Here is a 26,858-nt window from a genome sequence, read left to right on the forward strand (position 1 = left end):
TGATCTATCTAATCTAACAAATATCTAGCACTAACTACTTTTGGAATAATCCTTGTCTAGTTATTGCCTCACCCTAAATGGTGCAAAAGTTGAATGCATTAATGAATGACAATTATACAAAGGTAAGCCACCTATGCATATGAGCACTACTATATTTCATGGCAAAAGCAAATTTAGGCAATGGAAAAGACATATTCACGAGCTCATAGCTAAAGTTCATTTTGTTCCTAGATTTACAAAGTTGATAATGTGCAAGAAATCAATATTGTAACTGTTGAAAGATATCATTGAGAAACACTAAATAAAAGGTCAAGAAAATGTCAAACAATAATGACAAAGCATAGGACAATATTGCAAAACAAACAATACATGCTAGAAAACCATGCAATGAAATAGTAATTCAATATGATAACACTACAAAAAAGTTGTATAAACTACATACTCAATGCAAGTCTAGTTTGTAAATTGTACCTATCCTTATCGAGATGTGATATGCATTTGTTGAGATTTCAAATGTTTTTAGTGATATTGGAAAAAGGGTCAGTTATCTAAACATATTAATGTACATGTATAGTTAAATGAAAAATCCTTCCATTTAAAATTTGAATGTTATTGATTTGATTCGTAGCTTTAAAAGATTAAAAATCTACATACTCATCTTCTATGATTTATCTACTTGAACATAAGGACAAATAATTGTAAAAAAGTTGTAAACTCATACTCATCTTCTATGATTTATCGCCTTGAACATAAGGATGAATAATTGTGAAAAAATTGTAAACTCATCTACTGTCCAAAAAATCACTTTTATAATGACCTAAAAATCAGTTAATAGAGAGAAAAAGATATAACAGAAAAACAGATTAAGTAGTCAATCATGAGCTCAAAAAAACAAAAAACATATTGACTAATTAAAAACAAAACAATTATAAAGTTAAAATATTTAAATAAAATTACAAATTCAATTTTATTAAGAACAAAAAATCTTTCTTAAATTGATGGGCTCGCAAATAAAAAAAATTATTGAGACAAAAACAAATATAAACACAAAATACTTAAAGAAAAATACAAATTCAAAACGACTGATCCCAATTTTACTACACCCATAAATGTTGAACGTCAATTTTGTTTGGTGCAGAAGTTCTTTGTTAGACTTAGTTATATGAATCGACGAATAAAATCTTATGATTCTTCTTTCTTGTTCTACGCCTAGACACCTGCCAATTTCTCAGACTCGTGGTCCTGCGCGGGCCCTACAAGCGCGAATCTTCTCTGTTTCCTTTTGAAATTCTTATTTTGTACCACAATATTTTCCCAACACGGAAGTCTTTTCACAAATTTTAAATAAAAAAACGAAAGTTGGGTATTCTGCTTTTAACAGATTTACAATAATCGTTAGAAGCGTAAGCTGATGCAGTCGTTGTCCAGGTTTAACACATTTTCCGCCAAGGCAGTAACAGGAGTCTTTCGTCCTATTGCAAGGCAACCTCTCGTCGCCATTGTAAGTTTTTTTTAATAGATTAATCCTTCTCTGTTTTCCTCAATCCTTTTTAGTGCTTCTGTCTTGCAGATTGAGTAGAGCAGCGAGACCCCAGTTTGAAATGGCTCCATTGTGTATTTCTCTACCTGAAGGCACCGGACGTGTCCTAAGCATTCAGTCTCATACTGTGCAGGTACGCAATTTATGTTTGTAAAATAAATCCAATGCTTTTTTTAGGGTTCATGCTTTTTTTATTGATTTCGTTGACTTTGGGAGAAATCCTACAGATATTGTTTATATTGTTTTGTCAGTTGTATTTCATTGGATTATCTATGCGATATTAGTGTTTATACGTTTATTTGTGTTCTTTTTCAATCCGGGGTTTTAAAATTTCAAGGACGGGTTTTCATGACTCTGGTCTTAATTCCCACAGTAATCAAAAGATCTGTTGAATTTCTCTCTGGACTGTGCATATTGTAGTGGTAAATATTTACTAATTTGATGTGTTTTTTCTTGGCCATTTTTGATTTTTGTTTTATATATTTGCTATTTTGAATATCAGGATTCGTTTTGACTTTTTTTTTTGACTTTCATAACGTTTTAAGTTTATGTAAGACATACATAATCTTCGTGTAACTGAACAATATTTTTGACTAATGCAATTTTGATAATTTATAATTGAAAATGATTAGTCAAGATTTCCGACATTTTGGACAGAGCAATAATTCTAGACTATTGCTAATTAAAAGTTCAAGATTGAAAATCATTAGCCAAGATTTTTTTATATTGACGAAAGAGAGCAACTTTTTTAGATTATTTCTAAATTGAGAATGTAGATTGAAAATGATTATCCAAGATTTCTTATCTCGAGAAAACAGAGCAACAGTAGTAGACTAATTTTAGATATAAGTTGAAAAAATGATTACCATAGATTTCTAATCTTGTGGAAATAGAACAATATTTTTACTTTATTGCTAACTTGAGAGTTTAGAGACTAGAGTTGAAAATTATCAGTCAAGATTTCTGATCTCGAGCAAACAGAAGGATATGTTTTTGATTATTGCTCGTTTGGGAGTTGAAAACATGAAATGATTAGCCAATATTTTTGATCTTGGGAAAATACAACAATATTCTTAGATTTTTCTTGATTTGGAAATTAAAAATCGACAATAACAAGTCAGGTTTTCCGTGAAAACACAGAGCATTAACTTTTAAACTATTGTTTATTTGAGAGTTCAAGATTAAAATTGATTAGCCAAGATTTCTGATATTGATGAAAGTGAGCAACATTTTTAGAAAATTGTGATCTCGAGAAAGCAGAGAAATACTTTCGGAGTATTTACTAAGCAACTTAAAATAACAACTTTTTGAAACAGAAATGGAAATTAAACTTGCAACATCTATATATATTTTCTTACAACAGTGAAACTGAAATCATAAACTTTTGATTGAAACCGTAATCTAATCTAGGAAGATGTATTCTAGAGCATATGAAAACAATACAATTAAAGGAAGAAGAGAGGTTGAGAGATTGCAGTTTTTCTTGAAGTACATTCTGATCTTTTAAATAACTTTACCAATGATTTGGAGGGAAAGTATCATTAGGGTGCTTTTCCGCTCAACCTCGGACTTATTAGTCCCTCGTGCCGTTTCCAATTGGAAAGGCCTGACCCTACGTAGGGAGGTAACGAGAAGTTGAACTCATGCCATCTGAGATTGGTGTTTAACCCTATACAATTTCTAGTTGGTCACACACTATAGGCTACCCCTGACTAGTATGACCTTTGACTGGGTTGTATAACTGGATTAATGAATTGACTGACGCTCATAGATAGAAGCATCGCCTTGGCCAAAGGTTTTAATATAATTGCAATCATGCTAATGCATGAAGTCAATGTTCATCACCCTACTCAGCTGCAACTTGAACTTTTAGGACATAGGTTCTTGTCTAAGAAACTTAATTAACGGATGACCGCTTGACAATCACTTGGTAGCCAATTACAATATACATAATTTGAGTATAAGCACTATTCCTCCACAAAGTTTCATAGCTTATTTTGAAATTTAAGATTCAGCCTTACTGTTTTGAGTGTAACTTTGTCCCTCTTTGGTTCATTACTCCATGGTCTTAGTCTAAAAATATTACCTTAGTATGGAAAAGGTAAGATAGGCAACAGGGCTGCTAGCTCTCAAGTTCGTACTGAGTTTATGCATGCATTATGTGAATATGCTGTCACTGTACCATCCAAGTGAACTGGATGTTTTAATATAAACCAATCTGCATTTAAGGAGCACTAAAGAGCTCCCTTATGTCTATCTAGTCTTTTTCACACTAAGCTTTATTTTGCATTCTCCTCTAGAGGGGTTGCTTATTAATTCATTTAAAGAACAAAATTAAATCAAGAGATGTCACTAATGAATTGTGTCTCTTAGCACTTCTGTGAAATCAATATATATCCTAGCCACACTCTACAAATTTCACTTATTTTTTGAGTTTTGTTTCTACCATAAGCAAACTACCTAAATGTTTCCTTGGTTACAATTCTGCAATTCGTATGAACCATAGCTAATAGGGTAGATACATTTCAAGCTTAGTTCCGCTATACTAAGCTATGCTAGCTGTGTAGATACGTTATATTCCCTTCTTATAGCTATTCAGAGCTTTAACAAGCTACAACTCAACAAGAGACACATACATGATTCAAGAAACGCAAATTCTTTCTTTTCATAATTTAAAAGCAACGTGCAACTAGGATTTAACACTAGAAAACAAAAATAAATATTTGACTTTGATGGCACCAAAAATGGCAAAGATTACATAAATTTCATATGCGGGCATCTGAGATTCTGCAACATGGGCATTTGAGCTATAGGAAAAGTTCAGGTTTCGAGCAGGCAGGAACATGCAACGAGGCAGATGCACAAGATTTGAGGGTTTTGTGGGGCCTTTGCTTGGCTTGGTGGAGCAGTGGGGTCAAAAATAGTGCTGTAGCCAAAAATTTAAAGGGAGTGGGTTGGACCCACAGTTCAAGCCTTTTTCATTCCTTCCAGGTGCTTTTTCTCTAGCTTTTTCTGCATTGTTTTGCATTTTATTTTGAGACTATTTTGTTTGTATCTGCAAATGAAATATGAACTAAAACAGTCAAACTTGCATAAACTGGAGAACTCTTTAAACTCAATATTCTAATGCATGGGAAGTAGACAAGACATAATGGGGGAAAACCTAGTTCTGGCAGGTCAGGGTTTCAAAGCAGAAGGGTCACAGATGGTAGATACGGCTGGTCAGGGTTTCATTACACAAGGATTGCAAATATAAAAAATAGACATACCCCCAAAATATTTGGGAGTAATGGATTACATATTGAACAACAAAATAGCAAATGAATCTCACATACAACTGAAAGATCTGTTAAACTTTCTAAGTAAAGAGGGTTTAGCAGGATTTTGGGACTCTTTGTTAACAGGATCCATTCAAGAAAATGCACCGAGGCACACAAACACAGAGGCAAGTCTGATTTTCGTAAATGCACAACAATACAAGGGGATATTAAGGCGCAGACAATCCTGGAAACTGAGGCCAAATCAAAAGAAAAAATTTACTATGCTTTTGCCAAAGTTAAATATCAGTAATACAGAGATATCTAATAAGATATTGCAAAAAGGTGAACAAGTTGATCGAGCTGAGTATAAAGGAAAGGGAAAGCTTATAGGTGAATTAGATGTTGTCTAGTCAAATATGGGCAAGATGGAAGGGATTGTGGGCAAGATGGAAGGGATTGTGGTCAAAATGGAAGAGCTTATAGCAAGCAAGAAGGGCACCAAAAAGTGCCTTAGGAACTTTATAGTCCTACATCCTCACCACTTATATGGTCATCTGAGTTGTATGTAGAAGAGCTCATAAGGCTGAAAAACAGACTTCAAGTTCTAGAAGCAAAGGGGTTGTATGAAGACAACAAGATAAAAATAGTTATAGAGACCAACAACAATCTTGAAAAATAAAATAAAATATTGAAAGAACAAATTTTAAATCTTCAAATTAACATGGCAAGAGGACAACAAGATTTGGTTACTATAAATCAAGAGATGGAACGACTAAAATCGGCTGGAACCAACAACGGAGGGAGGAGAAAACTTAATGCAAATAAAGGAGATTCAATCAGCATTAGCAGATATGGAGTCAAAAGAAAATCAGTTAAGAGAACGGATAGAAGAGGCCCAAGTCATGGACACAAGTGGTAAGTGGACCATCTAGTGAGCAAAAAGGAATCATTGAAAAACAAATCAAAAGACAACTAAGGGAAGAAAAAGATAAACAAAGCAAGGCTGCAAACATTATAATTAAAGGCTTAAGGGACTTTGGTGAGAAGGAGAGAACTGACGTCCTAACAAGGGACTTCCTTTAAGACAAGTTGAAGTGGACAGGGTTTATCCAGCAAGCCAACAGGATTGGAAAGAAGATAGATGGAGGAAGAGATAGGCATGTAAGAGTCACCTTGAGAAGCTTAGAGGATAAGAACATGACTCTAAAAAATAGAGGGTTACTTAGAGGCACACCCATTTACTTAGATGAAGATTTGACCTTTGATCAACAAGAAGAACAAAGGAAAGAATGGGAGAAAGTGAAGACAACAAGAAATGAGGGAAAGTGGACATGGTTAAAGAATGGGAAAGCCCAAATCAGCGATCGTTTTTCAAACAAGAAATAGGGAATAGGGCCCCCAAAGGAATACTTGCAAATTGTAAGTTGGAATTGTAGAGGATATCCTTGGAGGAGAGAACCTGGATTGGGGCCCATAGCAAAAGGAAAAGACATTATCATTCTTACAGAAACATATGAACATGATGGTTGTAAAGTTCCAGATTTTGAAGGATTTAAGAAAGTTTCAGTTTGGAACAAAGGGGGTGAAACAGGCAAAGGTCATGGGGGAGTTACAGTGCTAATAGATGAGAAATGGCAGGGAATTGTTAAAGTTGAAAAAGAAGACACTAATAAACAATACATATGGCTGCAAATAACAAAGAATGGGGTAACTTTCAGATTGGCTGCTTGCTACTTTGCTCCAAAAAATTCAGAGTTTTATAAGAAGAGAAATTTAGACAGCGAAGACCCGTATGCCTCACTAAAAAAAGATATCTCTATTTTCAGCACACTTGGAGACATAGTGCTAATGGGTGATTTTAATGCAAGGACAACTAATAATCAGTCCCTTCAGTTGAGCAATGAGGAAAGAGGGAAAACAATCCTTTATGGTTGGAGGAAGGTGGAAGTCAATACTGGGAAAGAACTTCTCAAGATGGTAATGGCAATGTGACACAGTTTGGGGCAGAATTACTTGGTCTTTGTAGTTTGTTAGGCATGATCATTTGCAATGGCATGAGAGATTGGCCAAGATCGGGAGGTATCACATGCAATACTTATAATGCTAAAAGTGTGGTGGACTACGTGATTTGTTCACAAAATTTTATTTCTAGATTGGAGGAGTTTGATATTGGGGAATGTCTTATGGAGATGAAATCAGATCACTCACCTCTTCTTGTCAAGATAGACATTTCTTCAAGCAACCAATGCATTGGGCAGGTTCATCACATGCAGAAGAAAATTCTTCCCAAGTGCAAAATCTTCATAAATCAAGAGAATAAAGAAATCTTTAGTGCTAAACTTAAGCAACACTTCAAGATCTAAAGAAGAACAAAGTGGATAATGCATGCAGCCAGATAGGGGTCCACAGTCATAGCGGTTTGCTGATTCCACTCATTCACAAGGCTTTGAATGCATGCAAAAGGTCTCACACCAAGTTGGGGGCTGCAAACACTTTTCCGGCAAACTCATGGTATGACAAGGAATGTAAGGCAGCCAAGAGATCACTAAAAGAGAGAGGTATAGACAAAGAATATAAGAAACAATATGAAAAATTGGTGCAATAAAAAAAAGCAAAATATGTAACAAAAAGAAGGAATGAACTAATCTCTCTTGGAAAGCATAATCCCAAAGTTTTTTGGAAGGAAATGCAGCAAAATAAAAAGAAGACTGAATTGTATCACAAATGCACAATGGTTAGAATATGCCAGGCTTCTTTATGAACGGATTCACGAGAAGGACTACCCACTTGTTGTTAACACATTAATAGAACTCTTCACAATGGATGATATTAAACAAGGAATAAAGAATCTAGCAAGTGATAAATCACAGGACATAGATGGGTTACAAGCTGAATTCTTAAAGTGGGGGATTGAGACTCTTGCTCCTCACATAATGAGAATTTTCAATAACGTCAATCCGAAAGGTTTTTCGGTGGAGTGGACAACTAGTGTGGTCATCCCTCTTTAAAAATGGAGATATCAATAATCCATCTAACTATCGCACGATTATGGTAAATCCTCTCTTTGGGAGCATGGTAGAACGAAGGATCAACAGTTGGGCAGAAAAGGAAGGTAAGAGGGCAAAAGGGCAGGCATGCTTTAGATCAAAGCACTCTACCATTGATCACTGCATCACTCTTAAGACACTTGATTGAAGTTTTTTGGAATACTCAAGGTGAGGAAGCTTATTGTTGTTTTGTGGACTTCAAGAAGGCTTTTGACATGGTCCCTAGAGACAAACTATGGCACAGAATGGAGGAACTGGACATACTAGATGTGTATAGAGCTGCTGTCCATAGACTGTATGAGAAGGTTACAGCTAAAATCGGAACAAGTGAAGGTATGTTAGAATGTTTTTGCAGCGATATTGGAGTTAAGTAGAGCTGCCCTCTATCTCCCACACTTTTTGGTCTATACATTGATAAATTAGAAGCATAGTTAAGCAAGACAGAAGGAGATGGTGTTCAGTTAGCTGGGTATGTGGTGAAACTACTTTTATATGTCGATGATCTTATCCTAATTTCAAAATCAGCTCATAGGTTAAGGGAACATCTCAAAGCCTTAGAGGATTTTTGTGAGGAGGTTGGGATGCAAGTGAACATCACGAAGACCAAAATAATGATTTTCTCATTAAAAAGAAAAGATAAACAAATCACCTTTCTTTTTGAAGGCAATCCATTAGAAATAGTGAAAGAATACAAATATCTTGGGATTGACTTTCACTATAGTCTTAGTTGGGAGACATGCAATACAAAACGGATACAGGGAGGTTGGAAAGCTTCATACTTCAAAATAGGTGCAAAAAAGCAGAACTTTGGGATTGGAAAACATGGAAAACTCTCTTTGGTTTATTGGTCACACTAGTTGTCCTTTATGGGTGTGAAGTGTGGGGAAATAGCATGTCAAATTGCAGGTGGAGACAACTAGAAAGGATCCAAAAACATCTTATAACAAGCAACCTCAAAGTTAAAACCACAGTTCCATATGAAATTTTGTTAGCTGAAATAGGTATTTTCCCATTGGAAGCATTGACGTTAATCCTATTGATATGCTATTTAAAGAAGGTTGATAACATGGACAAACATCGTTGGCCTAAAGTAGTTGTGGGAGAGATGCTAGTCAGGAGGAAGGAAACTTGGATGAATTAGAATAACAATTGGATGAACAAGTGGGACATCAAGTTGCATGAGTATCCTAGCACCAATAGTGAAATAAAAAGTTATGTTATTGAAAGATTTCGAAATGCCATGTGGTCAAAACAAATTGGGCGGAAAAAAGCTTACTACATCAAAGAGTTTAACTCAACAAAGGCCCATGGTGAAAAAACGTATTTAGGGGCTATTAAAGGGAAAGTGAGGATGCTAGTTGCACAATTGAGAACGGGATCGCATCACATTAGATGTGAGACCGGTAGGTGGAAGATACCCAAGGAAACATGGGAAGAAAGAACTTGCATATTTTGCAATAAGGGGGCAGTGGAAATAGAATGACACTTCATCATGGAGTGCACAACGTATGAGGATATCCGCAAAGAGTACGAAAATGGGTTAAAGGTTGACAACATGCATTAGTTATTTGAGGAAGATAGAATTAACCAAACCACTAGCCTCTTGATCAAAATTAATAGTAGGAGATCCGACATCGAAAAGAGTTTGAAGTCAAATTAAGGATGCTATCTTTGGTCCCATAGACTGTTTAGTCTCGTGGATGTTATTAAAATCTTTCATTCATTTAGGACAAGGAATGTACAATGCCATTCTAGAATTAAAAAAACATGACCTGGTTAAGTGGTTGCAAATGCGAATTCCCTGTGGCTCCCTTTACAGATTTCTTGGCACCTACGGTTCTTCCTAGCCAAAGCTACTTTAGCTCACGTTGCAAGAGAACAACCAAACAAAATGTAGTGTATGATTTTGGAAAATGGAAGGCTTTGATATTATTTCCTCCAAAACTACATTCTTCCTGTGAACGAGAAGAATGATATATATCATAGTACCTTTTTCATTTCAAGAAAAGACTCTATATCTCCCGTAGGAAAACAATTTGGCAAATTTGGCTAATTCCAATTCCAATTTCATTTCATTTCATACTAATTTGAGAAACATGCCACAAAATTCACCCAACCACTATGGCGGTGCCCATCTCAAACATAGGTTCGAGTATTGCTTAATCCAGTGAAAAGAATTCTTTCCAACCCATTGGCTTATGCATAATTTAAGCGGTGCTTGATAAAAAGTATTAATTTTATACAAGTCCAATTCACTTGAAAGTAAGGCCAATGCCATATCATGGCTAGTATTAATAATTTTAAAATAACTTTGAGTTGCACGTATATGTATATATATTTATATACATACTGTTGGCCATTTGGAGGAATTGATTATGTGTTGCATTTATGTTTTGTCATTGATGCCAACACTAGCTGTTTGGATGCTTTACCGACACCCTTCTGGTCCCGGTAGGTTGAGTGGTTTCTAGTTGGTTTGGATCCGGCATGATCCGGTAGGCTCCGATATGATTTGGTTATGGAATTGGCTTGTTCATGATACTCATGTTCATATTCAACAAGTTGGTTTTGGTCTGGTAATCGGATGCTATCCTGTTTGCTTCGAAGCTTGGTTTCTGGTTCCGACGAGGGTTTCACCGGCAAAGCTTTTAATGAAGATCTTTGATGAATTACATAAGTGGTGTTGGTGTAGCTTCTAGTGGAGTTTCAGGATTCTGACGGTGATCATGTTCGAGACTTGGCAGATGGAGATCATTGCTTTAGCGTGTGGACCTATATTGGGTCCCGGTTGGTCTAGGTTATGGACCGGTTTAATGAAGCGTGTGGATTGGACATCTCGATACGTTTCCGGGATATCTTATGTGTTGGATATTATTTGTTTGGTCTAAGGCCGACATGTTTTGTAATTATGTAATTGGTTTATTGTCTGGTGGCCAACCTGATTGTTTATGGTCAAGGGTTTGTATATATAATGTAAGATCTTATTGTAGATCAATATGGTAATGGTAATGTTCAAGGTCAAGGAATGTAATGTGCGAATAATGTAATGTCATTCAGGCAGAGGATCTGGTCGATCATTGGAGATCGAATTGGGTTTATGTAAGAGCATTTAGTCCTCCGATATTGAGCTTAACCGGAACTATACTCAGGCATAGGAGATGCTATCTTTTGCAGTTCAACACTTCTCCGGATTGTAGTCTGGATTTCTATGTAGTCAGTGAGACTCCTTTTGTGATGAGCAGTGCGCTCTAGGCTGTTGGCCTTCCTGCAAGTGCAAGCCCCTCAATTGTAATTCACATACTTACTGTAGAAGTATTATCTGACTGTGGGTAGGCTTTCCATCGTGGCTTTTCCCTTTATCGGGTTTTCCACGTATAAATCTTGGTGTCATGTGGATGGTATTTATTCTATGATTATTGTTTATGCTTAATTGGTTTAACTGCTATTTTGGCATTTGGTTTAAGCATTCCGGTATTAATATTTTGGGTTTCGGTATTAAAGTTTTAATTGCTAATGGTTCTGGTAATCTGTGACAACTGATTCACCCCCCCCTCTCAGTTGTCTTCTGGTTATTTGAACTGTCTAACACATACAATATGTATACTTATCTATATACTCATGTATCTCTCAATGTCTTGACTACATACATATACTTACGTGTGTATATATATGTATGCATATAATATATATTTAAACATATATATACATATGCATGAATTGAGTTTTTTTTAAATAAAAATAAATAATTAACACCAAGGAGTTCCATTACTATAGGAACTTAAGGAGTCAAGATTAGGATCTCAAAAAAGTTTGGTCGCAAGAAAAGAATAGCAACTCCAATACTAGGATGGTAAAACCCTAATCATCTATACTGACCAAAATAGAATTACCTGGCACGCACTGGTTAATGGTAACAAGGTTAACGTGAATCAACTCGACTCAACTTGCGGTTAGGGTTACAGATGGCATTGAGCCCTTCTTTTCGTTATCTCCCGACTTGATGATACTTCCCCTCCCTTCTCGGAGAATGACAATCTCCTGCACACACTAGGTCAATTCAAATAGTTAGTCTGAAATCCTGACATATCTCTGTCATTTCATTTATTGATAACAAAAACAAACATCTCATATTCCATCATGATTAATACTAAATCATCAACATATATGTTGCGAATCATCATTCCATTGTATTGAGCACAAGTATCAAAGCATAAACTAACATCAGAATATCTAGGGCACAAGTGGGATGTAACATGCATAATATAGAACCATATCAGGATTAGTTTTGTTCATTGGATTTCAGTGGCAATTTTGTTTACTGTTTTTTAATGAAACAGGGATATGTTGGAAATAAAGCTGCTGTATTTCCTCTGCAACTTCTTGGTTTTGATGTGGACCCTATCAATTCAGTCCAGTTATCCAATCACACAGGCAAGCTACACAAGACTTCCTTTTTTATCCATGCAACTTGAGAGGTTCAATACTTAATGTAGCATTAGGATTTTCACACACTTTAGGAAATTTGAAGTTTTAACAGAGGATTAGGCTTACAGACTGAAGGAGCAGAAGGGGCTTGTAGGGTGCAGGATATCCAACGGTTCGAGGGCAGGTACTAAATGGGGAGCAGCTCTGGACATTGATAGAAGGTCTTGAAGCAAATGACCTTCTGTGTTATACACACCTATTAACAGGTATGGCTTAGAATTTGCATCCTTTATCCGAAGATTGTTGAATTTTGAAACCAGTGAATCTTTTGCTTAATGTGAAACATCTTATGGTTTTCTTTTGTACCATGCATGAAAGGTTCTAGTTTTTAGTTTGAATATTATGTCAGGAAGTAGCAAGAGAACTATCTGGAAAAGAAGATGTCTTGTTTCACTTGTGTAATTTATATGGATTATTTTGTGGTTCTTACATTTTTTTCGTATAGTTCTCATCAAAGCATTATATAATATTTGGAATATAGAAGTTACAAATTCCTTTACTTGGGTTTTCCAGGTTATATTGGTTCTGTTTCGTTTTTGGATACAATCTTGCAGGTTGTTCAGAAGTTGCGTTCTGTTAATCCAGACCTGATATATGGTAAATCATATTAGTAGTACATTTACATGTGAGGAATCACAGTGTTGCAAACTGAAGATGTTGTGTTGTTTTTGAGTTCAATTAATGTGGATAATCACGTCTTACTTTCCTACCCATTCATACTTGATTATTGTCTGGAATTCTAGTCATACTTGTCATGTTTACATATGGATCCGTGTTCACCAGTATGTGATCCAGTTATGGGCGATGAGGGCAAGCTTTACATTCCTCCAGAGCTCGTCTCTGTTTATCGTGAAAAGGTATGCCTATGGAATGTAGTAAATTTGTCATGATTCAGAGTTGAATGCTAAGGCTGTAATTTTATAAAGCAAAGCCTAGTTCGTTTTTGCATTTAGACTTGTGGTATCAATTGCAAAATGCTCTTTTTATGTAATGACTTGATCTGTCCAACTGTTTGTTATATATAAGATCCCTATGCATCACAACTACGTATACAAACACTTATTCATTTATTTATGGCATTAAAATTTAATATTTGTTTTGGAGTATTATTGAAGTATTAAAACTATGCAGCCTTTTAATTTCACAAGTGTTGGGAGTTTTGTCATCTTAGATAATTCAAAATGATATTATGATCCCATCATCCCACCTTGTTGGGCTCCTAGATCACATGCTGTGGGTGTTGTTTAGATGCTTACAACTTTTGTATTTATCCATCGAAACATTAACGTACAGCATTACATGGGCTGTATTATAGTGGACCAAATTAGGTACAAGTATGTGGTACCTTGGGATCCATAATTTATAGACTTGTGTTGCAAACTTGCATGACATTTTCGAGATGGGGATGGTGGGATGTGTTTTGGGAATTAAACTTATGGGAACGACAGGGGAGAACAACATAGCAATTATATAGAAGATTTTTTTTTACAATTTTAGCTGTATATGACTTCAAGATTCATGTTTATTTTTTCACATAAAACACCAAATTGGAGATTGAATGTTTATTCTTCATTTACTTATGCATACTTCAGACCCAAATTTGGTAGGCCAGAATTTTTCAACTTGGCAAAAACCGGCAACTTAAGATAGTACTTAAATTTCTTTTAAAAAACAATTCTTTTTGCAAAATTAAGTTACAAAGTCCAAGGGGTTAAGCTGATGACACACTCCTTCACATCACACGTTCTGATACCAAATTGTTAGGCAAAAATGCTCTCACATAGACTTACTGTCAAAACAGGGGCAGGAACTTCACAGTTCAAAAGACAGCTTTTCAGATTATTGATACACAGTCATAAATCTGCAACAGAAATTACAGTAATTCAACTGAACCATCAATAATCAGCAAACAACATGGACAATCATTAACTCAGACAATGAATACCCAAATGTTTATTTATTCCTTCAACACTTACATTGATGACTACAATTAAATGAAAAGCCTCTTTACTCAGCAATGCTGGCCATAAGCCTGTTCGGTCAATCTTCTTCCTGCCGCTTCTGTCACCACATCATCTACTCTCAATCTCTCCCTTCTTAAACCTCAAACTGCTTACCTCTCTTTTCTTACTTTCTGCTGCTCTCTCTTTGTTCTGTTCTTCTTTATTCGCTCCAAAGCTATATTCATTTTCCGCGCTTCTGGGAGCAATTTCCTTTCTCTTGTCTTCAATCTATATGCTCTATCTTCTGAATCTTTGCCTATGCAAGGTAAACCTCCTTAGCTTTAAGCTTTACCAATTCCTCTTTACCTCATGCCTCAAGGGAGTACCAACCTGTCATGCATTTGGACTGCCCTCTACACCCACGCCTCATTGTTGCATTCTTCTGACCAGCCTCTCTCTGTTCGGCTTCCCCTTGACTGATCGATTCTCTCTTACCGCTCGCCTGGTCTCCTCCCACAGACCTTTCATTAACCTCAACCCTGACATGGCCAATTACTTTCTCTACAGATTCATCTTCTGATCACTAAGGAATCGATTTCTTTCCCTACTCCACCCTGTCCTTCTTCTTCCAACCCTTGAATACTGGTCTTCATCACCTATCTCTCTCTCTCTCTCAGTCTCAACCATTCCACACCAAACTCCCACACTCATAACTGTCAACAAGCCAAACTTTAAACTAATTCACCATACCACACAACAACAAGAAGACCAAAAAAAAAAAATGTTTGAATGATGCTCCTGCATCATGAGCTTATTTTGTTGAAAGTATTGAGTTGTCAATGTGGAGACCCAAGTTCAAATCCCAATGGGACATTTTATATGGAATTTTCAGTTGTGACTCTTGGTCTTCCATGGTTTCTAATGTGGCTGTCATTGCTAAATAAGTAGACATCTAAGTTGTGATTCATGGTCTTCGGTAGGTAGTTTCTAGTGTGGTTGCTCAATAGGAGCTGATATTTATCTAACGGTTGTGTTGCAAGGTCTTGTAATAGTCTCCTATTGATGCTCATATGAGCAAAATATTTGTATCGATTAGCAATATAAAAAAAATTCAGTTACAAAATGTAATAAGTGAGTCTACTAAACCACAGGGAAGTGTTTTCTATTAGATTTGAATAAAAATAGAGTACAAAATTGCATCATCATGCATATAGAATGGTTAGCTGATAACTATTATGAATGTATAATGGTTGTATTTGAAGATCATCATCATAAATTGCATATGTATGCAAGTTAAAAATGACCAATTTTTACAATTTCTTTTCCCTATTCTAGTGTAATTGGGAGGGTAGAGAGGGATTAGTCCTTGCACTCGATTGTGGCTCCCCACTTGGCCTAGAAGTATTTGCTTGTGGCTACACTATGCTACTAGATGGCAATGATTTCTCCTCTATCACATTAATGTTATCCACTGACAATCCAATCTCTCTTTACTTCTATTACAGCCACGCTCTTCATAGCTTGCCTCTTTAAATCAACAATGTAATTCTCTATGAACAAGCATGGCTCGTCACCTTGCACTGTTCGATCATTATAGGAATCGAACTCATCCAAATCAATAAGCTGCACTGATTTGTCCTCCACTTTTCTTGTGCAAAGCCAAAGATTGTATTGCACAAAAACTAGGTCATCAAGGCGTAATTGAGTCAACTTATTATGCTTCTTCGTGTGAATGGTGTCAAACAAACTCCAATTGCCCTCATATCTAGAAGCACTACAAGGTTGAGACAAAATTTGGAGGTCTAGCTTTTGGAGATTTGTGGTATTTCCAACCCAATCTTCCCACCAGGAACTTGCAAATAAGATATTCTAGAGTTTATAAACAAACAATACTTTATTGATAGTTGTAATTTGTAGTTTGCAAGATATGATATCACTTTTTCTTACTTGGTGTTTGGGTGGGTCTTCCTTGGATAGCTAGTGGCAAAGAACAAAGTCTCTCCTTATCTTGCTTATAATTCTGCAACTCTAAAATGGTGAGGTTTCCGTTGTCACAAAAGCTTGCACCCTTGTTGAGCTATCAACTCAACAACCTTGTGAAACATGGAATCAACCCCGAAGTGTGGGACCTTGCGCAAGGGGGTTGAATCTCCGGAGAAGGGCGACTTCCTTCTCAATCCAAGTGCAGGTGTCAAACCAACTTAACACTCCAAATCTTACTTCTAAACCTATCCTAACAACTTGCAGAGGAAAAGGGAAGAGAGAAATGCTTAAAATGAAAGGAGGTGATGCACCAAGATAAGAGATATTTCTCTCCCCACCCGAAATGGCACAAAGAATCAATTGAAATACCCAAGAGATGCACAAACTTCAATTGCATGAATGTCCTCAACACATCTATGGAGGGTAGAACTTGCTGAATGTCAAGAGGTGAGAAGGTTTCCCACAAGTCACACCTAGAAACAGGTTAACACAACATATATGTGAAAGAAAGCCACAAACATACTCTTACAATGAAGGTAAGAACACATACACAACATACATAAGTTGAAGTAAGGCAAGAATGATGATTTCAATTCATTATAAGGCCAATGGCCAAACTTATAGTTGCAAAAATGCAAGATAAATACAAGTCTTTAAGAGAAGTGAAAGAGCATAGAATAACTCAAGCCAACAGGGAGAGAACCCTTTACAATGAGGCTTAACATCCTTTATATAGAAAACTGGTTGCAAAGCAGAGACCATTGGTCAAGGAAGAGAAGCCTTGACCCTTGTGTGTAGGGAAATGTCAGTCAGGGAATGCAGGGAAGTGCATGCACCTGACATTGTGCACATGCAAGCAACCTGACCATACCCTGGCAACGCAATCCCAAGAAGAAAGGGACTTCCAGAAGGTGGATTGTCTGACATTCTAAAGTCAGAGCATGCATGCATGACATAAGAAACCACAAATAAGCATGACCTTGTACTCCACCTGATGGAAATCTTGCAAAAATCATTAAATGCGCCCCTGTAGCTCCACGAAAGAAAGTGTACAAGTCGCAAGAGTTGTTGGAGCATTAAGAGCTTTGAGTGTTGATTACGCCATCTGGAAGTGTTGCAAGCCGGAAGGAAGTCAAAAGACTTGGGAAACCTGGGTTTCCGAAGTTTGGAAGACTTCGGAAACACAGGTTCCCGAAGTTTGGAAGACTTTGGAAACTTGGGTTGCCAAAGTTGGGAAGACTAAGGACTTGGAGATTTCGGGATTCCAGGATTTCGAAGGAGGGAAAGGCAAGGACTTGGCCATTTTGGGATTTCGGGGTCAAGGAAGGGAAGACTTAGGAATTTCGGGGTTCTGGAGTTCCGGGGTCAAGGAAGGGAAGACTTAGGAACTTCCTTCTGACAAGATAACACTTCACACTTCACAATTCCATTGTTTCCTCTTTGATCAAACCTGGGGCAGCGCTGGTCCATGGAACATATCTCTGGTCGGTTCTCACTGATGGACCAAGGGTGTCGTAAAATGACAACAGTTTCTCACCTCAACCTTGGGTGTCATCCTCTTATGCAATTTGAGAGGCCCTCCATAACCTCCCCTTTAGAATTCGTGAAGTTATTGAAGAAGAAAAGTTTGGGGTTGAGGAAGTAATCACTCCACTGATGGGTGGAGTTGATTGTCCACTTCCAATCAATGATCTCCCAAGTAGGGGCAAATATACTTGCACCCCTTGTAATAGTTTTTGGATGGCCTCATAAATGTATCCCATTGGGTTTTGCTCCCCATCCACCAAATACAAAACCCTCACCAACAACTCGGATATCTACAAATTACAAACAATTTAAAATTGCAATGGAACTAAATACTTTAAAGTTGAAAATAAAGAATTCAATTTAAAATCAAAATTGAAGTTTGAAGTTACCTTGACAATTTAAGGCAAATACATCATAAATTTTTTCGTTTGTGGTTCTCTCTCCATCAACATTCTTTGAATATGTTGAGTATAGCCATGCTTGAATCACAAACATCTGTATCAAGGATGTCAATAAATGAGAGATACTTTGCAATGTTAGAAAAAGTAGTTGCATATTTGCGAGCTCTTTCCCCTTTGTGTGATCTCTCATCAAGTTGAGAATCCAAGGGTGATTATAAATAATTTGGTTAAGTTCCTTGCATTTTCTACAATCAGTCTCACCCAAATTGCTTATGTTTTCCAAATAAAGGTCAAGGTAATGTGTTGCAAAAGTGGTCCAAAAGAGTGCCATATGCCTCTCTTGGAACAATCTTCTACCCGCCATGTATGTAGTTGTATTGTTCGTGAAAATTTGGACTTTGTATGCCCACCTCTAAAACAACCTCCCACAACATGAAGCTCAAAGTTTTTGTGTTCTTTATTTTTTTTGGAGGCATCAATTGACTTCAAGAATATCAACTCACAATTTGAAGCCACTAAAAAAATGATGAGGGTGCAGTTCCTTCTATTTGCCTAGGCCTGCCTAGGCATTTGAAAGAATCTTGCATTCCAACTTACTACTTTTGATTTTCCCCAATCGTTTCAATGTTTTTGCATTTGCAATAGCATCTTGGAGGAACCTCCCACTTAACTCTTTTAGAGAGAGTGCTTTGTTCCCTTTCCTTGTAACTATCAATATTGTCACCAAATACTCCCAATATGGATACTTTGCCCCCCTCGAAGGGAATTTGGTTGTAATACCCAACATTTGTGCATGCCTTATTTGCTTCTTTGTGTGCCTCTTTGTTCCACCTTGTACCTTGCAATGAAGGTTGTGTTCCATGTAAGTTTCTAGGCAACAAAGCCCTTGTGATTGACCTCTACTTGAGCTAGATGAGGTGGATGTGCCATGCATTCATGGTTTGTGACTAGAGCCCACAATGCCTATCGTATTTACATCGGATTTTGTTGGTAAATTAGTTGCTTGTGCCTTTGCCCTCTATGATTTCTTCTCATCTAGTAGTGCAAGAAGTGCTATCATATTTCATTTCACCTCTTCTAGGGCCTCTGTTCACATCTTGGAATTGTGATTAGGTATGTGCAAGATGGTTTTTGAAATGATTGATGCTTTCACTAAGCTTTTTTGTGCATTAGGTATGAATCAAAGTCCATCCTACCGCTCCCATTATGGCATGTTTCTAAGAGAGGTCATGTCTTCTAGGGGGTTTAGTTCCAATGGTATGGCTTCCGCTTGTTGAATCTGAACTTGATGTAGAGCTAGATGCCATTGTATATTAACTTGCAACATTAATTAAAAAAAGTGTTTAAAAAAAATTCAGCAATTTGAACACAAATTAAAAAAATAATCATGTAAAATTTAAATGCATTTGGAAATTTGAAATGTAATATGGTGATATGCTAATTGAATTAATGATTTTGACACAAATATAACATGTTTTAATCTTAAAATATAAACCCTATATTCAGAAAAAATGAATTGAAAAATATTGATTCAAATAATTTGTGTAATTGTAAATCAACAAACAAATTTAAATTGAATTCAATGCAATAGTATTTGTAAATTTTTGTTATTAAAAAATTTAGAAATGATATATAAATGTTATGCTTGAAAACAAAGGAAAAAAATAAGGAGATCCCTAATGCTGTTTAGATTGATCACTGGGGGTAACTTCAATGTTTCGACCGTCAGATCATGAATGCAGGATAACTCAACGGTCTGATGTGTTTTGTTGGAAACACAAAGGGGACTTACGATTAGGTAGAATTGGTTTTGTTCGTACGGGTTCTCTAAGACTCTTTTTTATATGAACTGGCGAACCTTCCCTAAGGCTGTCCAATATTGTGTCTCTTACCTCAGCAACCTTCATTAGTTCCGCAAGCGACAAACTAATTTTGACCTTCTTGAATTCTTCTGCGACCAATTGGCTTAGCCTATTGATTTCTGATTTATTGGAGAGCTGGTCTGCTTGAGATGGTTGAGCCCTTGTATTTTGGTTTGGGACAGCAGTTTGCAAGTTTGGGAAGCCTTGTGCTTTAAGGGGAGCCTGTGCTTTCTGAGGTGGGCCTCGGTTCACATATTGCTGTGGCACTTGTGGGTAGCCTGGGTTATTACTTGCATTCTAGTCCGGAGGGACTTGGATGTCTTTTGGAGGTGTGGATGTGGTATACGGGCCACTGTTGTTGTTCTGATTGTTGTTATAATACCCTCGGTTGCCCCGTTGGTACTGTTGGAAGGCATTCACCTCTACGGGCTGACTTGGATTTGCTACTTCATTTTCATCCTGATTGGGGAAAAAGGGAGGAATGTAGGTTTCTAGATTCAAGGCCGTATCATACCTAGGTGACAAAACTATCTCATATACCGTAGGGGGAGGTGTAGACTAAGACGCCGTGTTTTCAACCTCCCGTTGAAATATGTTGGCTGCCACTTGAAATTCATTGCACTATAATTCCGAATGCTGGTTGGTGTTATGCAGCGTGCACCAGTTGGATAGAGTGGCCTCTGCCAGAAATGCCTTGTCTGTTGGCCTATTTTCAGATGCAGGTGGGTTATCTAATGGCGTAGGAACTCCACCATGGTTAGGACGGGTATTCCATGTCCTATTTGGCCGCTGATAATTCTGTTTTTGGTGTTGGCCTTGATGCTGGTTTCTCTGGTTATTCTGCAACTGATTATTCTGGTTGCGCAAATAAGTGACCTCAGAAGAGAGCTTCCTCATCTGGTCAGTTAACTCATGCATTTCATCCTTCTCTTCCTGCGTCCTGGTAGATATTGCAGTATTTTGCAGATAAACAGGCTGGCTAGGAGGTATTTGAGATATGGGTGGTCCAGGGTGGAGCACCAATTGGTTTGCGGGCTGCGGGGGTTCATATGCCGGTTGCGGGATTTGATTCATGACGGGTACTTGGCGAGCTAATGCTTGGCTGATTCCCCGAATCTGGTTGGGCATAGCAGGCAGTCCTAGTTGAAGTAAGGGTCCCACAACACTTTGGTCCAAGTTCTTACTGATCTCCATGGCCTTGGCATAAGATTCTGTCAATGTGGTTGGGGTAGGCTGTGATTGTTGGACAAACATTGTAGTTAGGTAATCTAGGGTAGAATAATAAATTTCCCTTGCTGAAGCGTCACTCACCACATAAGGATCTTGTAACCGGGTAAAGGCCTTGTGGAACCTTTTGTTAAAGGAGCTGATCGGTTCATGTTCCCGCCTTTTTACTTCTACGAACTGTCTGTATAGCTCTGTGGGCATGATGAGGATCCCATATTTGCCGGTGAAGGTTGTTTTCAGCCCTTCCTAGGAGTCATTAGAAGATATGAGTAGATGAATAAACCATTAAAAAGCGTCTTCTCCTAAGGAGTAAGGGAAAAGCCTACATGCAACATCTGCATATTCAATCTGCCTGTTGCGGAGAGCATCCTCAAATATCTTTATATGTTCCTCCGCAGTTCTGTTTAAGTCATTTGGATGAAATACATAACCTAATTTTTCTAGGCTCTTAGGCATATCATGGTAATCTGCGTGAAGACCAATGGGGATGGGTTGTCAACCAACCAAGTCGCACCATTTGAAGCAGGTTGATGTTGGGCCATTTGTGGCTGAATTAGTGGAATTAGAGGGGCTGTCTGAGCGGTAACAACTGGGACTGTGTGAACAACGCTCATTGGGACAAAAAATTGCTGGTTTGACGAACTGGGTTCGTTCGGGTTTGCAACTCTGCGATAATTTTTACGCTTGTAGAACTGAAATCCAGCAAATCTTTCTTGTTCAAGGGTAGATCTTAGAACCCTTTCAAACCTTTATGGAGAGAAGGATCTGATTCTATCTAGCTTGGGCCCTCCTTCTAGCGCCAATTCTGTTGACGTGGCTAAAGTTGTATCGCTACAACTCTATCTGGCCAACATAGAATAGAATTTACTAGCTGAGTATCGTATTCTCTCTTGAAATAAGGAGATCCCTAATGCTATTTAGATTTATCACTGGGGATAACCTCAATGTTTCGACTGTCAGATCATGACTGTAGGATAACTCGATGGTCTAATGTGTTTTTCTGGAAACACAAAGGGGACTTACGATTAGGTAGAATCAGTTCTGTTCGTACGGGTTCTCTAAGACTCTACGGTCTTGATTCCATCAGATTTTATCTTTGACATGATGCTATTTAGGCTTCAACTTTGATAAAAAAAGAAAAAGAAGGAAAGGGAAATAGAGAAAATATCTAATTAATCTACCTAAGATAGCATATTCTAAAAAATAGACAGAAACCTTAAAAAAAACCAGATTTAACATTATCAGCTAATAAAGCACAATGTTGTAAAATCTAGTGCAATCTTCGAAAGGAGTTAGATTTTCATGTTATTAAACATAAATGTAGAATCAAACATCCATTCATTTGATGTTTAACAACTGAACAAAAGCATATAAATTGGTTCAGAGTAACCATGCAGGAGGAAATGGCAATCAGCCAATCCTCAATGGTATGAACACTAAGGTTTCAATCAAATATGATCCTAAAAATACTATCCGAAATCAAAATACATAACAGGAAAATTAAGGGGTGAAGAAGGAGACCATGCACTCACAAGGAAACAAGACAACTTTAATATCCATTAATTTTGCACAAATTTCGCGAGAGTTTCAGCAACAATCTTAAACTTCTTACAAAAGGAGGGAGAAACCATCCCTTATATAGACTTTCAAAAATGGATGAATGACCAAGATTTAATCTTACGAGTGGCCCAGATTCATCCTACAAAGTATGTCTGCCCATACCTATTAATAAGGAACACAATATCCCCTACCAACTACCAACTACCTAATAACTACCAACTACCCAACATAAAGTTGCTCCCAAAAGTGCACCTGCACGAAGCTCAAAATCTGCAATGACTTTGGGTAGTTGAAAAGAAGTTTAACTTGAAAAAGTGCATTTAGAATTTAAAAGAAACAAATACTTTTTTTTTCTAAGAAAGCACTTTTTCCTTTCCCGAGGCAGATTCCTTCACCAAAAATTCATTCTCCTCGCGCAAGTACTCTTTCCAGATGCCACGGTTTGCCACGTGCTCTTCCCGAACATATTCTTGAAACCTCATGCAAACCGGGAACAATTCCTTATTAGAGGGAATAGGAGGATTGTGCATTTTGAACCGCGTGCCCTCCAGATGAGTGTCCACTATCCTCAGCCGCTCGCACCAATCTGATTGATGATCCTCAAAATGCAGTATATTTGCATGTAGCCTACTGATGCATTCTATGTCTTCCGCAGAGTATGTTGTCTTATCAGCCCTCGACCTACTATTCCATCGTGATACTACATCGTCATCTCCCATGCTATCCTTCCATTTAGTAACCAATGCCTTAAGGATATCTTCACTGGTGCTCTCAAAAATAGACAAGTCCTCCTCGCACTCCTCTTGAGTTTTTTTGACGATGTCCGCCATGTCCACCTTCATGTAGATAATCCAATACCATTCCTTGAAAGTGTTGATGTCATGGGGATCCAAGATAGTATGCAGTGTGGGAATCTGAGCGTGAGTCCAGAAGAGAGCCCTCATGAGTGGTTGAGCTATGCCAATTGTCTCTTGGATTTTGGCGTACTCTTTCTCTACCTCCACCATCTTTAGCCGGGTTGAATGTATTTTGAGTGTTACTTCAAATACATCATCAATGACTCTCTTTCCTCTTGCTTTAATGCCCCGGATCCATTCTCTGATGGCTTTGGCGGTGTGACGCACTCTTCGAATTCAGCTGTAGTCTTTTGTGCCAACGCCAATGGAAGAATATGGGACTTAGCAGTGTGTTGCAGTGGTCTTAACAGGTGATCTATGTATCCCTCGGCTTGCTTAGCACAGGTCGATAGATATCCCTTTCACGGGTTCTTTCATCTAGCTTCTTGAGCATATTCTGCACAAAATCCTTGAATTCTTCTCTCTCTTGCTCTTTGGTTGGTCTCCCTATTGGGATGGATGAGATGCTATAGTCGGCTAATGCAACCTGATCTGCTGGTTTGTCTGTAGGTGGGGCAGCAATATGAATCGTCTAATTCTTTTGCTCATCCTTGGTGATCCTGGAGTAAGTTCTTGGCTTTTTCTTTCCTTTAGTTTTTATTTCTCCTATCCGAGAGAAGATGTCCTCCAGGTTAATCGGTGACTTGACAGTCGCTTTCCATTGTGCTCGAGCTATCAACCAGTCATGGGGGATGGTCTGTCCCGACGTGACTACCAAATCCCCATTTTGTTCTTTGGATGCCTCAATTGACTCACTGCCTATCCGTAACTGATCAGACATAGAAGGAGGATTGGGTGCAGTATCCGGTCCTTTACTCACCATTGAGTTTTCTCCCACCTCACCGAGCAACTGATGTGTAGCTTGTAGTAGTGGCTGCTCCTTAGTTCTATTGGGTTCTATCTTTTTCTTTTTCTCCCTCAACCGTGGTGTCATCCTTGTTGCCACCTTCCATTTGTTGCAACTCATGTCTGCTCCCTTGCGTGGGCTCTTGTTTGTCAATCCCTTGATCTGGTGCAATCTCTCCATCTTCGACTTGTTTTTCAGGTCTCTCCAAACCAATGATTCGTGTCTCCATTTCATGCTCACTTTGCGTTTGTGGATCATTCGCGTCTGATGCAATTGGATCATTTTGTGAAGGTGGAGTTGGTAGATGATCAAGCTCGACCAGATCATCATCCGAATTGGGATCCTTGGATGAGGTAGTAAGTTTTGGTTGCCTGATTGGTATCTTTTCCCTTCTTGTCCTTTTTGATGTCCGAGTTCCTCTACTGGCCCTTGCCTTCTTTCTTTTCTTTTCAGGTTTTTCAACCTCCTCCCTCGGCGCGCTTGATGTTCCCTTGTCTTTTGAAGACTGGGAATCTAGACTACCCATCATATTATAGGTAAATTGGGTTCCCTCATGGGTTAGCCTCTCTATTTGCTGGGCTAGCCAGTTGTCTGTGTATCTCCTTGGACCCTCCATGACGGCCTCAAAGTCCGTGATTGGGTCCGGAGCCCAATCAATGGTTGGCAGGAGGTCTTTGATTGCCTCATACTCCTGAAATTGCAAGCAAGCAGTTCCCATAGTTTGTTACGTGATCTAGGACCTGGCGGTACTCATAAAGTTGCATTTGTTGAGCACTCAATCTTGAGTATTCCTGCCGACGGACCTCAAAGTCATTTGAACAATTTCTCCAGTAGTCCTCTATGGGTGCCTTAGCCCCGTAATACCTGCCATAGGCCTTCTTTCCCAATCCAGCAGGATCAAAGTACTTCTTGGGGAAGTGCTCCTCCAAGCAATATGATGCTAGCTCGTCGAATGATTCCTTGACTTGCACAAAATTCTTGAAGTGCACATCAAGGTTGCCTATGATCATTGGGAATGTAAATCCCGACTGCTTTTTGTCCTTGAGTATGTCGCCTACTGGGTGTACCTGTCTTGCAACCTCCATGAGGACCAATCTGTCTGATGAGTAATGGGGAAGCCGATACAGTGTTCCCTCAAAGCCTAATATTCTGATGTAGGAGAATCTGGGGAACTGAATGAACCATGCACCGTACTTCTGAACCAGTGTGGTAGCCTGCTTTGATAATCTTATGTGCAACCCCCCTTGCATTAGTCTGACCATGCGCATTGTAAAAGAGTCATTTACATGCTCATATCGACCAATTGCATATGCAATGTTGTTCTTCTCTCTCTGAGCTATGTTATAGTAATGCAGCTGACGGTAGCAGTCATACACTTTCACTTGACTTGGCCTGTTCCCAATCTCACCCTTTTTGATTATTCCTGGTAGTAGCTGGTGCCGAGCAAACATATAGACTAAGTAGGAGGTCATGGTGAAGTACCTCTTCTCCTCGAGCTCAACTAGCTGTGTATGAATGCTGTCGCTGATGATTTGAGCGTTGTCAAACTTAGCCTTCCCACTGAAGACTTGCTCGGTAAAATAGAACATCCATTCCTCAAATAGGTTGGAGTGGGGAAGTCCCATGACCTGGCTAAGTAAGGTAACCATGTCCTCATATTCGTTATTGAACTCGCTTTTGCAGGTCTTTTTGCCGATCCTAGTGCTCAGGGCTTTTCTTTCTTTAAACCATTCTTCATTTATCAGTGTTTTGCATTGAATAGGATTCATGTCATAAGCGATTTGGGCTTCATCAATGGTTACTGCTGTAGCGCGCTTAGGAAGCGGGATATCAAATGTTTCTCCGATAGCCTGAGATGTGAAGTCGGTCATCACCATCCCTCTTACCACCACTAATCTGGTTTTTGGCTGGTAATGCTTGGTGGCTTCAACCACAAGCTCATAATTTTGCATGGTCGGTGGGAAACCAACAGCCTGAGCAATACCGCTCTCCAACATTCGTCCGGGTTTGCCATATGCATTGGGAAAGCACACCCTGTTTCTGAAGTCCTGAATGTCTATGTACTCGAGGTCGGTATCCCCTATATTGTCCCAAATACTTTGGACTTTTGACTCTTTGATTACTCCTCCCTGATATTGATATTTCATTTTCTTGAGCTTGTGAGGGATGTCAACTTTGGAGGTTTGCGATGCTTCTAGCGTGTCGGGTGCCTTTGAAAACTCTGTTGCCAATTTAGGCATTTATCCTGCACACTCGGACACGGATTAGGAGGCAAGCCTT

The 26,858-nt window shown here is 38.3% G+C and overlaps 1 protein-coding gene across 4 annotated transcripts in view; it reads left to right on the forward strand.

Moving 5' to 3' along the window:
- The first annotated feature begins 1,176 nt into the window (after positions 1 to 1,176).
- The window catches only part of LOC131070748 (pyridoxal kinase), a 138,510-nt gene continuing 112,828 nt past the window's right edge, over positions 1,177 to 26,858 (forward strand). The window contains exons 1-6 of one of the 4 annotated variants that reach the window (XM_058006371.2): positions 1,177 to 1,482; positions 1,571 to 1,673; positions 12,185 to 12,278; positions 12,434 to 12,538; positions 12,846 to 12,929; positions 13,116 to 13,189. In XM_058006371.2, the coding sequence (XP_057862354.2) occupies positions 1,412 to 1,482; positions 1,571 to 1,673; positions 12,185 to 12,278; positions 12,434 to 12,538; positions 12,846 to 12,929; positions 13,116 to 13,189 (531 nt within the window). In that variant the 5' untranslated portion in view covers positions 1,177 to 1,411. Of the gene's footprint in view, positions 1,483 to 1,570; positions 1,674 to 12,184; positions 12,279 to 12,426; positions 12,539 to 12,845; positions 12,930 to 13,115; positions 13,190 to 26,858 lie in introns of all 4 variants that reach the window. The other 3 variants (XM_058006373.2, XM_058006372.2, XM_058006374.2) reach the window with 3 other exon arrangements.

This window comes from Cryptomeria japonica, chromosome 2 (genome assembly GCF_030272615.1).
Source record: "Cryptomeria japonica chromosome 2, Sugi_1.0, whole genome shotgun sequence".
Taxonomy (NCBI): domain Eukaryota; kingdom Viridiplantae; phylum Streptophyta; class Pinopsida; order Cupressales; family Cupressaceae; genus Cryptomeria; species Cryptomeria japonica.